This window comes from Ornithodoros turicata, chromosome 2, assembly GCF_037126465.1.
Source record: "Ornithodoros turicata isolate Travis chromosome 2, ASM3712646v1, whole genome shotgun sequence".
Lineage (NCBI taxonomy): Eukaryota > Metazoa > Arthropoda > Arachnida > Ixodida > Argasidae > Ornithodoros > Ornithodoros turicata.
This window is the reverse complement of record NC_088202.1, coordinates 4,687,103-4,700,739: the sequence shown is the minus strand read 5'-3', so window position 1 is coordinate 4,700,739 and position 13,637 is coordinate 4,687,103. Positions and strand designations below refer to the sequence as shown.

Genomic DNA, 13,637 nt, shown 5'->3' with positions numbered 1-13,637 from the left:
AACCAAACCAATATCTAGCATTCTCGATAGGAGACAGCGGCCTCTGTAAACACAAATTTCATCATTCACCGAGCGGACCTGTTTAGTGGCGCGATTCTACCTACGCACTACTGATGCCCATAGGAGCCTAATGAAATTCGCCGTCTTCGGGACTATTTCTCGAAGCGGATTGTCAATTTCACTCGCGCCTATACCACGCGACCGCAGCAGCCATCCTGAGTATAGGGTGGATTTGCGGGGGATTCTGAGATCTAGACCTGAGATCTATTTTGAACGATATATTCTTAACGTTCTTTTTACATATTATTTTGCATTTTTATTTAAACGGGGATATTTCAGCGATTTATTTTTTTGTGCATTGATTTTTAAGCGTATACTGTCGTGCCGCGTTAATATGGACAACACCAAATGTGGACAATTTTTACGAGGACCAAACTTTTCCAATGCATTTTTGTCTGGTTAATATGGAAACTCGCTTGTCGGACAATGGACGGTCCACCATGGTACAAACCGTCTGTAGTCCATGTATTTTTGTTTCGTTATTATGTATTGTATAGGTATGGAAGGCAAGCCTCTCCCCACATCCTACAGGAGAACTCTTGAAAGTAGGACGCTCCGTGACGTAGAGAGCTATACCCTCTCCTTCGCAACCGCCCACAAGAACTATAAGAGGAAAGGGGGTTAGATGACCCTGGAAAATCTTGTACGGCGTCATGACTGTTCCGAACACGTCCATGGGCGATTGACCCTCGGGCAAGGAGTTGTGCCTTTAATGAAGCATACTTGATGCAGTCGCTCGGCAGCTTACGAGAACAGAAGCGGTACAGTTGTCAAGGTAAGTTGTCAGGCTCTGACGTCAAGGACTTCAGCAACGCAGAGCCAACGGTCATGTCCGCTATGGCTCAAGCGGGACTACAGACGACGCTTCAGTTCTTTGAGGACAATGAGCAGCATGCTGGTCGTGTTGCCGGTGTTTGGCCAGTGTGCAACGAAGTATACACTGCACATATGCAGTATACATTCAAGCACGGACTAATCCTGCAATTTTTGCACTAAACTGCAGCATTGCCTTTGTTATTTGCTTGGTATTCGATAATAAGAACGATTCGCTCTATGGGCGATTTTCGTCGGGGTCGAAAGTGTCCATATTAACGAGGCACGACTGTATTTTGAAAGGTTATTTTTAGCGGTTTCAAATGGGATACGCTTGAAAAGAAAACGTAGCAGCAACACCAACACACTTCATCATTACTTCCCACACGTTAACGATCGAAAATCACCCCGACCAGCCATAGCATCGAACAAATCGCCGCAAAGCATGAATACATCGCCTTCGCATCGGGAAAACTGTTACCCGAACGATGCTTGTCTGCTCTAAACACTTTGATGATAAAGATTACATCTTGCCACGTAAGTTTTACTTACACACTTCGTTGAGTGTTCAAATACCATGGGTGCCCAGCAGACTTGTACACGTTACTCGAAAAATGTAATCGATTACCGTTACTTTTACTTGCCTCGCATATGTAATTTTTTACCGTTACAAATTACTTGTCGAAAAAAGTAATAAAGTAACGGCAAAAAAGTAACGCGTTACTTTCTTCGTTACTTTTGCGATTTAAAAGAGCGAGAGTGACTGTATACTAATACGCTCAAATTGCGAAGAGTACCAATAACTAAAGGAGTCAATACACATGTCAGGCACTTTACGACAACACTTTATACAACAAAGGACAAATTGCTTAACAATTGATGGTCCTATTCAGCTTCAGCAAAAGCTGTTTCTCAAAGTTGACATCGGCCAGCCTCCCACGCTTTCTTGTCAAAATGTCCGCCGCCACGCTGAATACTCGTTCAACGGCGGCACTTGTTGGAACCGCCGTGTTGTACCTCAGGTAAACTTGTCGGATGGTTGGGTGGTCCGCCAACAGTGAGATCATAGAACCACTAGCAGAAGAAGCGAGGTATCGCGAGACCACAACGCCCTGGTCCTCCTTTTCCAGGGGCAAGGCGAACGTGAAATAGTCGTCCTCCTCTTCCTCCTCAGCCAGACGTGTGGTGCTGCCGTGAGTGCTTGAAGCATCGTGCTGCTTGTGGTCACACGCGTAGTAGCAAGGGCGATTCACCTCTTCACTCAGAAGTTCCACGAGCTCCCGTCGCCTTGACTCGTCGTCCACCCACCGATCTTTGAACCGTGGGATCACGACAGTTGATAGCAGCAGTTCCCGGTCGTCATACATGTGGTCGAAGCTGCGAGCAGGAATAAACAACATATTAATTTTCATCGCACGAGATAAAAACTTCGAAATTAACTATGGCTGACAGGAGTATATGAAGACTACATAGCGGGTATGCATACAAACTCACCGGGTTTGAATGCCCTCCAGGAGCGCATGAACAAGAGGAGAGCAGAACTTCAGCCCGGACATAGCCAAGTGCTCCAGGCGCTTCTTTAGCACAGTAATCGTTGGCAGCAAATACCCTAGAGAGATATCCTCTCTTTGGAGCACGTCGATGGCGCACGCCACGGGCTTCATGACCTGTCGACAAATGCAGATGCTACAATGCTGACACAGTGACACATGAATGCAAATCATCTGCTACATACAGCACAATACTCCTTTATGAAGTGCAGGTCTCGCGGGCGCTGGAAGGGGGAAACCTGAAGGGTTCTGCAGAGGCCGTCGAGATCCTTCCCTGCGTTGTCCAATTCCAGCAGGCAACGCATGGCGTCGAAGAAGGAATTCCAGCGCGTGCTGACGGGCCTTACCAATGCGCGCCCGCAATATCGCTGAATTGTTTCCGCCGCCACAGCAGATTGGCCTTGTTTGTTCCATATAGCCCGGCAGGTACGAAGTACTGAACCCAGTGGCCTAGAAAACATTTCATGCAGTTCGGCCTTTGACGCATCCACAGTGGCCACTAAGTTCAATGTGTGCGCCGAACACCGCTGGTGAGGTGGAAGGCGCACACGCCCGTGTACGTCGCCATCAGCCATTCCGTCGAACAGTGCAGTGACGTCCACCGCCTCCGCTGCCAAGTCGTCGTCCTCCGCTTTCGGTTCGGCAGCCTCTCCGAGTACCCTGAAGCAGGAAAAAAAAATCCTAATGTAGCAACACACGCCGTCAACACCAGCAAAACTTGTGACAGAACAGAAGTACCTGAAGGCTTTCACAAAATTGCTGCCGTTGTCCGTAACAACTTTGGTAATCTTTCCGTGCAGTGCGAAGCGTTCGAACGTCTCACCAAGAACATCCGCGATCCGATCATACGATATCTTGCCTTGCATTCGCCGGCAGACCAGAACAGCTGACTTCCTCGCAAGGCTTTCGGGGTTCAGCCAAGACACTGTCGCTGCCAGGTAGGCTCTGAAAATATCAATCAAATAAATTAATAAATGACAGCTGACGAGATCTTGGGATGTGCGCGTTCTCCTGGAACCGTATTCTTTCTTTTGAGTGTGAAAAAATGTCAAAGTAAAGCATAATGTAAAGTACGTCGGCAGACAATCGTAAGGCAATAAACAAACTTTTATCTCACCGTCGAAATGTCGTCCAACAGTCAGCGGTGACCGCCACATGGGAGACCTTCTCCAGCGTCGACACTAATCTGTCTTGCATTGTGTCGTAGCTGTCTGAAATGCGCGTGGTGAGCATTCTTCGAGTCACTACGGTAGAATGGGGAGCTAAACTCTTGACTAAATTTACAAAGCTTCGCGCCTCCACCACAGAGTAAGGCTGCATGGTGTCCACGACAAAAGCAACTATCGCGTCGTCGACCGTTTGCTGGGGAACGGCGGCTTGGGCAAAGTTGAGCTTCGGTTGTTTCGCCATCGCCGTCTCGACGTCTTCGGGTTCCTCTGCCACCCTTGATCTCTTCTTCGACAAGCGCTCGAACGTGGCCAGGTGCAGATCATGTTGCGCCTGAAAATATATTTTAAAAAATCGCACTTTGCATTCACTTCCAACATTTCCGTAATGCGAGCTACTAAAGCCTGTACGGACAACGCGATGACACCGCTGAATGGTCCCCACCGAACATCAAATCTCGCATTACTAAGAGCAAATTCCACCAATTCTGAATTTCACTACAAATCAACAGGAAATTGACTTACCTTGATGTGCTTCTTTAGGTTTGAATGTGTTGACCTTGCACAGGACAAAATCTTCTCCTTCGGCTGACATAAGACGCATTTGAAAAGCAAATTATTTTCACCCTTTTCTCCGACTACAGCGAACAACTCCGACAGCTGCGGCCATGGCGATAAGTTGGGAGAACTTGCCATTACTGTACTCAAGAGTAACCAGCCAGCAAGTGACAATCACGCTGTCTCCTCTTCCAACTCCGTGGGCACGTCCATCTTTAAGCAGTTGACCCTCCAAGAACTGACGAATAGCAGCACTGTTGTCTGGCTTAATCCCCTGAGTGTGTCATTGATGGAACCCCCAACCCAATGACTCAATAAGCAAGAGGTCTTGCAGTTGCCCCCGGTGTTCCTAGTGTCTGAGCAACCTACTTTGTTCGTATTCCCAGAAGACGCCGGACTAGAGGCACACAGAACGACACAAGGCTCCTTTGTAAGGAGTACGCACAACCAGCACCACAGAACCACATAGCCTCCTTTGTGCTTTCATCACTGAAACGTCCCAAAGTAATGACCCCAAAAAGAAAAAAGAAATGTTCAACACACTTTCCAGGATGCCTGGTTATTATCTACCAAGTTCTTATGGCCTACTTCGGAGCCGTTCCATAGGGATTTTGGGAATTCTCCAGGAGGCGACATATGTGGCATGCCACTACGTGAGTCACTTATTGGAAAGTCAAACACCGCTCCAGTTTGGATTTTTTGACTAAACCTTCGCGGAAAAAGTAATCGATTACAAGTAAAAAATTACCGAAAATTGTAACGATATTACTTTACAAATTACTTGACCAGAAAAGTAATCGGTTACTTACAAAATTACTCGAAAAAGTAATTTTTTACTTGTAACGGGATTACTTGTAACGCGTTACGTACAAGTCTGGTGCCCAGACGCAATCAACATCAGTGTAGGTTAGTTGATTCAACGATGCTATCCCAACACTGTTGAAACACAAGAACAGATGAACTGCAGCGAAAGTTAGTGCGATGCTATTAACATAGGAACCACAAGTGATACTGCATACGCCCACTTGCATGTAATCACTTCGACATTCTAAAGGAGCTGAAATATATGTGCTCTGCTCTGCAGGCGGCAGTGCTCGAAATCGAGTGTCATCATTCATAATGAGACTCTGCACAAATATGCAACTTGCAATATGCGAAACAGCCAATTAGTATTTGTAGCCTCCTTTTGTATCATGTGTCACAAATAGGCGCTAAGTTTTCGACATGCTGGGCGCTAATTACATTGACGAAAATAAACTTTACTTACTGGTAGCAGTGAAGCAGTAATGCGGGGACGTGTTTACACTTTTCTGACTGACCAGCTGTGCAAGAACAGAAACACTTAATGACCTGTGGAGTTTCACTGCCGCGTGATTGAATCGAAAACACAGCTTCCACGGTATGCAGCTGCTTGCATATGCCCGAAGTTTGCAGGAGAAGGCCGACGCATTTTACTTCACGAACTTTTGCGTGATGCCAGCAAGGATAAGGTGTTCTGCTGCCAGCACACGTTCACACTAAACAAAACAACGCCACTTGGTCATGCAAACCGAGGAATTTCATTATCGCAGAAAGCGTGAGGGTGCCGACGGACCTGTTTTCGGACGCCATTTTGAAAAGTATCAGCGCCCTCTGTGGTTGTTGGAGTTGCCAATAGCCAAGCTGCCCAGTGGAGGGAACATGACGACGACGAACAAAATCACGCCAAAATTACGTATTTTATTCATGTTTAGGCGTTCGTCATGTCCGCCACCAGACGTCCCGGTAGTGCTTGGAGGAAGGAAAAATAAGGAGAGCGTGACGTCATTTTCTGCGATTCTGGAATTTGGGTGAGGAGGAGTAACCGGGACAAACAATTCTCCTCTCCCAGCTCTCCGCAGCTGGGAGCTCTGAGTGCGAGTCTTTCTTTGTGCACTTACGTTTCGACGTTCTTGAATTGCGTGTGTTTGCCGTAATTGCAGTTGAACATTCATTCACATTCTTCAGCGAGAAGGAGACGCCGACCTGCTGCGTGCAACGCTGCAGATCACGTTCTCTTCGTAAAGAGCCAGGAATTTCATTCGATTCTTGAGTATTATCATTATATCATCCAGAAAAGTGAAAGTTGCTAGCCAGAAAGACTGGACTCAATGTTACGGTTGGTTATTGAGTTATTACTTTCGTCACTTCGTAGGTTTCCAAAAAGCCACAGCAAAGGGCAAAATTGATTGAAGCCTTGGGGAAAGACGTGAACTGGGTGCCGCCAGAGTGGATTTGAGTTTGCTCAAAGCACTTCCATCCAGACGACTTCATCTAAACGCAGTCTCTCGTCCGGCTTCGTCCATGTGCTGTCCCCAAGATTCACCCACAACATGAGGTAGGACGATCGACACAAATGATGCAGGGCGCGTTTGTCATGCTTTGAATGCTTTCATCGCGAAATGTATATAGTTTTTTTTTCTATAATCAAACTAAACTCGGATATAAGAGATAAACTGATGTTCTGAGGCTGGAACAACATAGAAGGAACAGAAACAAACAAAGCCTCAAATTGCCTGATATAGTTGCGGATATAGTTTTTGGGTAGCTTAACTCTGCTTTTTAGTTCTCGCCTCCTTTCACTCCGGTGAGCCTGACAAGCTGTATGGGGAAACTGATGGAGAGAATGGTTTTGCATCGACTCGACTGGTGGCTTGAAAAACAACGTGCGTTCCCTCACGAAATGGCTGGATTTCGTCGCCACCGAAGCTCCATGGATCCAGTTCTCGACCTAGTCTCCACAGTTCAACATGCTCGAGCCCATCGACGGATCGTCCGATCGGTCTTCCTCGACATCAAGCGCGCATATGATACCGTCTCGCACATTTGTGTGCTGCACGCCTTGCGCTCGTTTGGAGTATCCGGTTGGCTCTTCATCTGGCTCCAAGACTTCCTTACGGACCGAACTGTCGCTGTCCGTACGTCCCAAGGCCAAAGCCCTCAGCATCCTGTTCCTCAAGGGGTCCCGCAAGGAAGCATTCTCAGCCCGACACTCTTTAACGTGGTGATGGCCGGCCTACAATCAGTAATTCCTCGCAAAGTGTCGTTCTCCGTGTATGCAGATGACGTCGCCCTTTGGACAGTAGGGAAATCACGCCCGGCTCTCCAGCGCCGCCTGCAGCTCGCTTTAAACAATATCCATACGTACCTCACGAACCTCGGGATGGACCTCTCACCCGAAAAGTGTGTCGAGCTCCCTTTCACGCATAAAGCTATGGCCAATTTCCCTCTTTCGCTTGGTTTAAAGAAGCTTGACCCGGTACGCTTTCACCGCATCCTTGGCGTGGTAATCGAGTCGGACTTGCGCTGGGCTCGGGACATTAAACATCTTGAAACTAAAGTGCAGCGATGGCTCCCCGCAATTCAACATCTTTCGGGCTCAGGATGGGGCTGTGATCAGCGTTCCCTGCTCGCGGTTCACGCGGCATTGGTGAGGGCAACTGTGCTTTACAGCCTTCCTATTCTGCACAGGATATCAACAACTTCATTAAATACACTTCGGTCCCTGTTTGCTCGAAGCCTTCGTCGATGCCTCGGAGTTCCAAGAATGGCTGAAAGACGGCAAGTACTGGCTGAAGCTGGTGAGCTCCCGATTGAAGTTCTCCGTGAACGGGAAACGGCTCGGCACTATACCTCCGTTTGCGTGCTCACATTCCCCGCCACCCGCTAATCAGGAAAATTCGATACCGCCCTGAAAGCGACTTCTATCGAGTAGCGCAGAGGACACGCCAGACTCTCACTGGCTTCATAACTAAGGACACCATACCGCCGGAAGCCCCCTGGTCTCTACCGGTACCGCCCACTTGTGTACGCCTCCCAAACCTTCTGGAAAGAAGAGATCAGGTCCCCCCTCAAGTCCTCCGAGCCCATTTTCATGCTCTGGTAGACGCGAAGTTTTCTGCGTTAACGGCAGCATATACTGATGGCGCATCCCGAAACGACAAGTCCGCCTCAGCCTTCGTCATTCCATCCGAAGGCGTCGTGCACGGAAGACGCCTCTCACATCCAACCTCCTCCACAGCTGCAGAACTCTATGCCATCCTTTTCTTTCTACAACACATCGCTGATTTTCCACCCCGGGAATGGGCAGTCTTTACAGACTCCAAATCTGCCCTTCAAGCAATTGAAAATTCCGGCATACGAGGCCCATCCACACCCCTAGTCACAGACGTGCTAATGGCTTACCACACTATCTACGCCGCAGGCCACAGGCTAGCTCTCCAGTGGGTTCCAGCCCATTGTGGTGTCGTGGGGAACGAGCAGGCCGACAGCGCCGCAGAAGCAGCACTCTCGTATCGGAAACGGACCGGTATTGTTCTGCTGAGAGGAGACCGCCGTTCCATTCTGCGACGCCTAGTGACACCCCTGGCTTCCCGCCAACGGACAACCGACATTCTTTCCCCCTCTATGTTGAACAGAGTTGATCCCACGCTCGCTTTCCGCATGCCACGAAACACCTCTCGTCAAGCATTAATCCACCGAATGCGCCTCGATGTGGCCTTTACAGCTCAGTGGCGTTACCGCTTGAGACAAGTTGACTCTCCCACCTGCTGCCACTGTGGTGCTCTTGAGGATCTGGAGCACATTCTTCTTCATTGCCCTCACTACGAACCTTCCCGAACTACACTCTCCGAGTCTCTTCGTCAGCTGGACTCTCGCCCTTTCTCCCTATCGAAATTGCTTGGTCCCTGGCCCAATCCTGCCCAGCAAGGCTCTGCGCTCAAAGCTCTTCTGAAATTTCTGGACACCATCGGACAACGATCGTTATTGTGAAGGGGCTCGTTATTTTATTCCCCCCATTCCATCCAGCAATGGGGTAGAGTATCGCCTGTGGCGATGAAACTCCCCACTCTCCAAGGTCGAAAATAAAGTTGTTGTTGTTGTTTAGTTCTCGAACTGGTTGCATATCGCGATATAAAGATCATACCTTGCGCTCAGTGGTACAGGAAAAAAGAAGCAGCTTTTCTTTTGCAACGTGCACTCTTAGATAAGGTGTTGTGTGAAGGTACATATTTTAGGAAATATTTGGAACTAACAAATTATTTATTTTCGTTAGGGTTCTGGACAGGATAGTTGCAGTCTTTCCACCAAACACCTCCCTGCTGAGCTGGTGTCCACAATGAACCGGGTAACGCAATTGTAAATTGATATACCACTTGGGTAACGCGGCGCATTAGGGAAACCGACAGTGGGTAATAAAAAAAGTCGGGTTCCTGACCTTCTGCCTCATGAATGTATATTACATTTCCATACTAGAGCATAAAAGTACAGTGAGGAGTGTTGTGTAAAGTACAGGGTCTGTATACAGACAAAGTACGGGGGTGTTCAAGTCAAACCGGGACTTTCTGTCTCCTGAGTGTACAAATGGCTCGCGTTACTTCTTTTTCGTCATTGTCACAAGTGACAGGCCTCCGCGTTCACCACGTGGTGGTCCAAAGTTTGTGCAAAACAGAAGACACGTGCTGGACAAGATGGCCGACAACGAGGTGAGCGCGCACATCGAACAGCGAATTGTCATGAAGTTTCTCGTGAATGAAGGCGTAAAGTCATCTGAAATTCACAGAAGACTTCAGGTTCAGTATGGCTACGATACACTTAACCGCAGCAAAGCGTTTGAGTGGTGCAAACGGTTCCGAGACGGCCGTAAATCAGTGCAGGACGATCCCGGCCGGGGCGGCTCAGAGCCCAGTGTCACAGTTCCGAAGCACCCCGTCTGCGGGTGTGGTCATGGCCACGGTTTTCTGGGACAAGGCTGGCGTTGTTCATGTTGATTTTCTGCCCAGTGGTACCACCATCAATTGTGGATATTACTGCGAGGTTCTCAGGGATGCGCATCAGACGCTGAAGCAAAAGCGGCCGGGCCTCATCACCAAAGGAGTCCTCCTCCTACAGGACAATGCACGCCCGCATACCGCGCATCTCACGACACGCACCTTACAGGAGCTTGGCTGGGAGTTGCTGTCACATCCCCCTTACAGTCCGGACCTCGCTCCCAGCGATATCCATCTCTTCGGGCCACTGAAAGCGTTCCTTGGGAGCCGCCACTTCAGCTGCGATGATGAGGTCAAGAATGCGGTCCGATCATGGCTGCTACGCACCGGTAAGGACTTCTACGCTGCTGGCATTCAAGCCCTCGTGAAACGCTGGGACAAATGCATTAGTGCAGCTAGGTATTACGTTGAAAAATGAAACTAATTTCTCGCCTGTAAGTTCATTTGATTTTTGCGAAAAATGAAAAGTCCCGGTTTGACTTGAACACCCCTCGTACATCAGCATGTGCATGTTGAACCATTCAGGGCTACCACACAAAATTCTACTTCGATGCGACAATAGCTCAGCTGCTCAACATGTGTAGAAACGTTGGTGACGTTACACACGCAGTCAAAACAAAATTAGTAGAGCCACGAACTTGAGCAGCGTCCATTTTCAATAAGGCCATGTTACATAGGTGAATATGGGCATATGTACCACCCTGTATAATGCATAAATAGGGCCATATGTTTTCAGGTTTTGCTTTTGGAAAACAACACTGTAACATTGTCTCAACCGAGGTGATATTGGCAGGAAAATAAAGCAGTTGGACCTTCTCATATTTTTCCAGAGGGGAGTAATTTTCTTCCTTGTCCCTCTGGAGGCGAAAAGTAAGACACCGGCCCAGGGTACCTATATTGTTCCATTCAGTATGTCCAGTCAGTCCATCCAGCTATGTCGTTCCATTCAGTATATATATATATATATATATATATAAGTTGAAATAAACGAATGCGGTTGACCACGAAAAATAAAGGTATTCAATAAAGATCAGAAGTGGAGACGGTGCTTCTACAGGACAAGGAATAAAAGGGGAACTTTATTAAAAACTAAGAGGGAGTATTCGACGTTTCGACAGCAGCGCTGTCTTCAACAGGAATGGGATATTATGGTGACGCAAGACAATTGCAAAGAATGAGAGGGGAATATGTACAAGGGGAGAGGGCAGCACACGTGCTTTGTCAAACAAAGGTAAAAGGGTACAATGAATCACAGGCAGTCATATTCTTCGCCGGAGGGCAATGATTTCATGGGGTGACCAACCGGGGAGTCTGAAAGAGATACAAAAGAGTGTATGTATTCTGAGAGAATTAGGAATTTAGGTTGCGAACTGTTGAGAGGACGCCGGGGTCCCCGTTAATCTGGCTTTTAAATTTGTAGATCAGGAACGATTCTCTTTGTTCTCTAAGGCGTTGGGATGGAAAACCCGATTGCAGAACGAAAATGGCTATGTCGTTAATTGAGTGGCCGGGTTTACTAAAATGTCGAGACACTGGCAGATTAGGTTTCTTTGATACGTCGGACCTGTGGTTGTTGAATCGGATTCTGAAGGATGTAGCTGTTTGACCGATATATTGGGCCTTGCACTCGTTGCATTGAAGGAGATAAAGGACTTTAGAAGAGTTACAGTTAAATGGATCATTAATTTTTGTGCGATAGCTGGAATTTGTGCTTTCTACTCTGGTAGCAGTTTGCATTAATTTACAGATCTGGCATCTGCGTCCGTTGCATGGTTGACAACCGTTGTGTTCCGACGGCTTGTTTAACTTGGCGTTCACAAGTCTGTCTTGGATGTTCCTTGCTCGACGATAAGTAACGCGGGGTGGTTCCGGGAACACCCGACTCATACGGTCAGATTGGGTGAGGATTGCATAGTGCCGTTTAAGTATGCGGTTTACGTCCGGGGCATAACCGTTGAAGCTAATAGTGAGGTTTACCGAAGAATTCTTATCGGCTCTGGGCTGTGTTTGGAATAGGTTCTCTCGATCGGTTGATCTAGCTCTGGCATCTTTTACGACCTGATTAGGATATTTTCTATCTGCGAACGTTTCTTCAAGGCTCTCAAGATGATTGTCTAGTTCATCATCGTTAGAACATATTCTCCGGTAACGCAGCGCCTGACTATAAGGGATAGCTAGCTTAGTGTGTCCGGGGTGGCAACTCTGGAACGGTAGATACTGTTGGGAGTCGGTAGGCTTTCGATACAGACTGGTGGTTATGATTCCATTATGTAGTTTAACTTCCACATCCAGAAAATTAACAGCTGAGGAGGAGTAATTGAATGTAAATTTAATACTGGGGGGGGATGTACTTGGTTAAAGTCGTTAACAAACAACTGAAGGTCGCATTCGGAGTGGGGCCAAATAATGAATATATCATCTAGGAATCGCTTATATAGGAGTGGCTTCAGTGCACAATTGCTGCGGAACGGTTCTTCCAAGGATGCCATGAAGATATTTGCATAGTTAGGAGCCATTTTTGTTCCCATTGCTGTACCATTGACCTGTATGTAGTGTTTGTCGTCGAATTCAAAGTTATTGCATGTTAGGATCAGATTCAGGAGTTCAGTGAGGACGGACGTATCATAACCCTGATCGGGTTGATTCTTAAATGCACATTCTGCTGCTGCTATTCCATCTGAGTGAGGAATGTTAGTATACAGGGAAGTGACATCTAGGGTTGCTAACAGACAGTTAGGGGGAACGTTTATTTTACGTATATCTTGAAGGAAATGGTTGGTATCCTTAACGTATGAGTCGAATTTAGACGGGATGGGCTTGAGGAGATGATCCACGAATGATGAAAGATTCTCAGTGGCTGTACCATTACAGGAAACAATCGGCCTTCCGGGGTTACCCGGCTTATGTATCTTGGGGAGCATGTAAAATCTACCAGGCCTAGGGTCCTTTGGGAGTAAATACTGGTACAAGCTCTCGTCAATCTTCTTGGCGTTTCTTAATCTTGTTAGGACTTTGGTTACATTGGCACTAATTTCGGGGGTAGGGTCAGTTTCGAGAGATCTGTAAAATTCCGCGCACTGAAGTTGGCGGAGGCCTTCTGTAACGTATGATTGTTTATCCATTACAACTATCGCGCCTCCTTTATCTGCCCTCTTAATTACGATATCCTTGTCGTTCTCTAATGCCGACAAGCTTTCTTGCTCCTGCTTAGTGAGGTTATACCTGAGTTTGCGTTTTGCGCTGTCCTGATACGCACGGAAGATATCCTTCTGAACTGCTTCAATGTACAAATCAAGGGTTTTATCTCGGTTAGGTTCTGGAGTGAACTCTGATTTTATACGAAACGGATTACCGTTCGACTCTGTCTTTTCATGAAAGTATTCTGCAAGCCGTAGCCTCCGGGCAAAGTTGTCAAGATCTACATGTAACTGGTATTCATCCACTCTTGCATCATTAGGGCAGAACGATAATCCTTTACCAAGTAGGGAACGATCGGAGTTCGTAAGTTCACGGGAAGAAAGGTTGATGACGTTACGGTCTTTTGGTAGTCGGTCGGCATCACGCATTGGAGGGGAATTATTACTTAGATGCATTTCAGGGGCGTGCTGCATATTAGGGTTTGAGGCTACGGCAGAAGTGGACAAGAAATTGGGCGCGTTTGAGGCTGTGTTATCGGCGGTATGATGTTGTACGTTATCCCG

General features: G+C 47.5%; 1 protein-coding gene across 1 annotated transcript; it reads right to left on the bottom strand.

Annotated features, from left to right (window-relative positions):
* Positions 1-1,742: 1,742 nt before the first annotated feature.
* On the bottom strand, positions 1,743-4,348 carry LOC135384257 (uncharacterized). Its single transcript, XM_064613468.1, has 6 exons — positions 4,115-4,348; positions 3,541-3,923; positions 3,162-3,368; positions 2,609-3,083; positions 2,368-2,540; positions 1,743-2,250 (listed from the first exon to the last, which is right to left on the bottom strand). The coding sequence occupies exons 1-6, from the start codon at positions 4,283-4,285 to the stop codon at positions 1,743-1,745; spliced, it is 1,917 nt and encodes a 638-aa protein (XP_064469538.1). The 5' UTR covers positions 4,286-4,348.
* Between the last annotated feature and the right edge of the window lie 9,289 nt (positions 4,349-13,637).

Excerpts from the sequence above, each read along its gene's own strand:
- LOC135384257 (XM_064613468.1), bottom strand. The coding sequence starts at position 4,285 with ATGGCAAGTTCTCCCAACTTATCGCCATGGCCGCAGCTGTCGGAGTTG. Across the intron at positions 3,369-3,540 it reads TGTTGGACGACATTTCGACG|AGCCTACCTGGCAGCGACAG; the intron begins GTGAGATAAAAG and ends TGATATTTTCAG. Across the intron at positions 2,541-2,608 it reads TCATAAAGGAGTATTGTGCT|GTCATGAAGCCCGTGGCGTG; the intron begins GTATGTAGCAGA and ends ATTTGTCGACAG.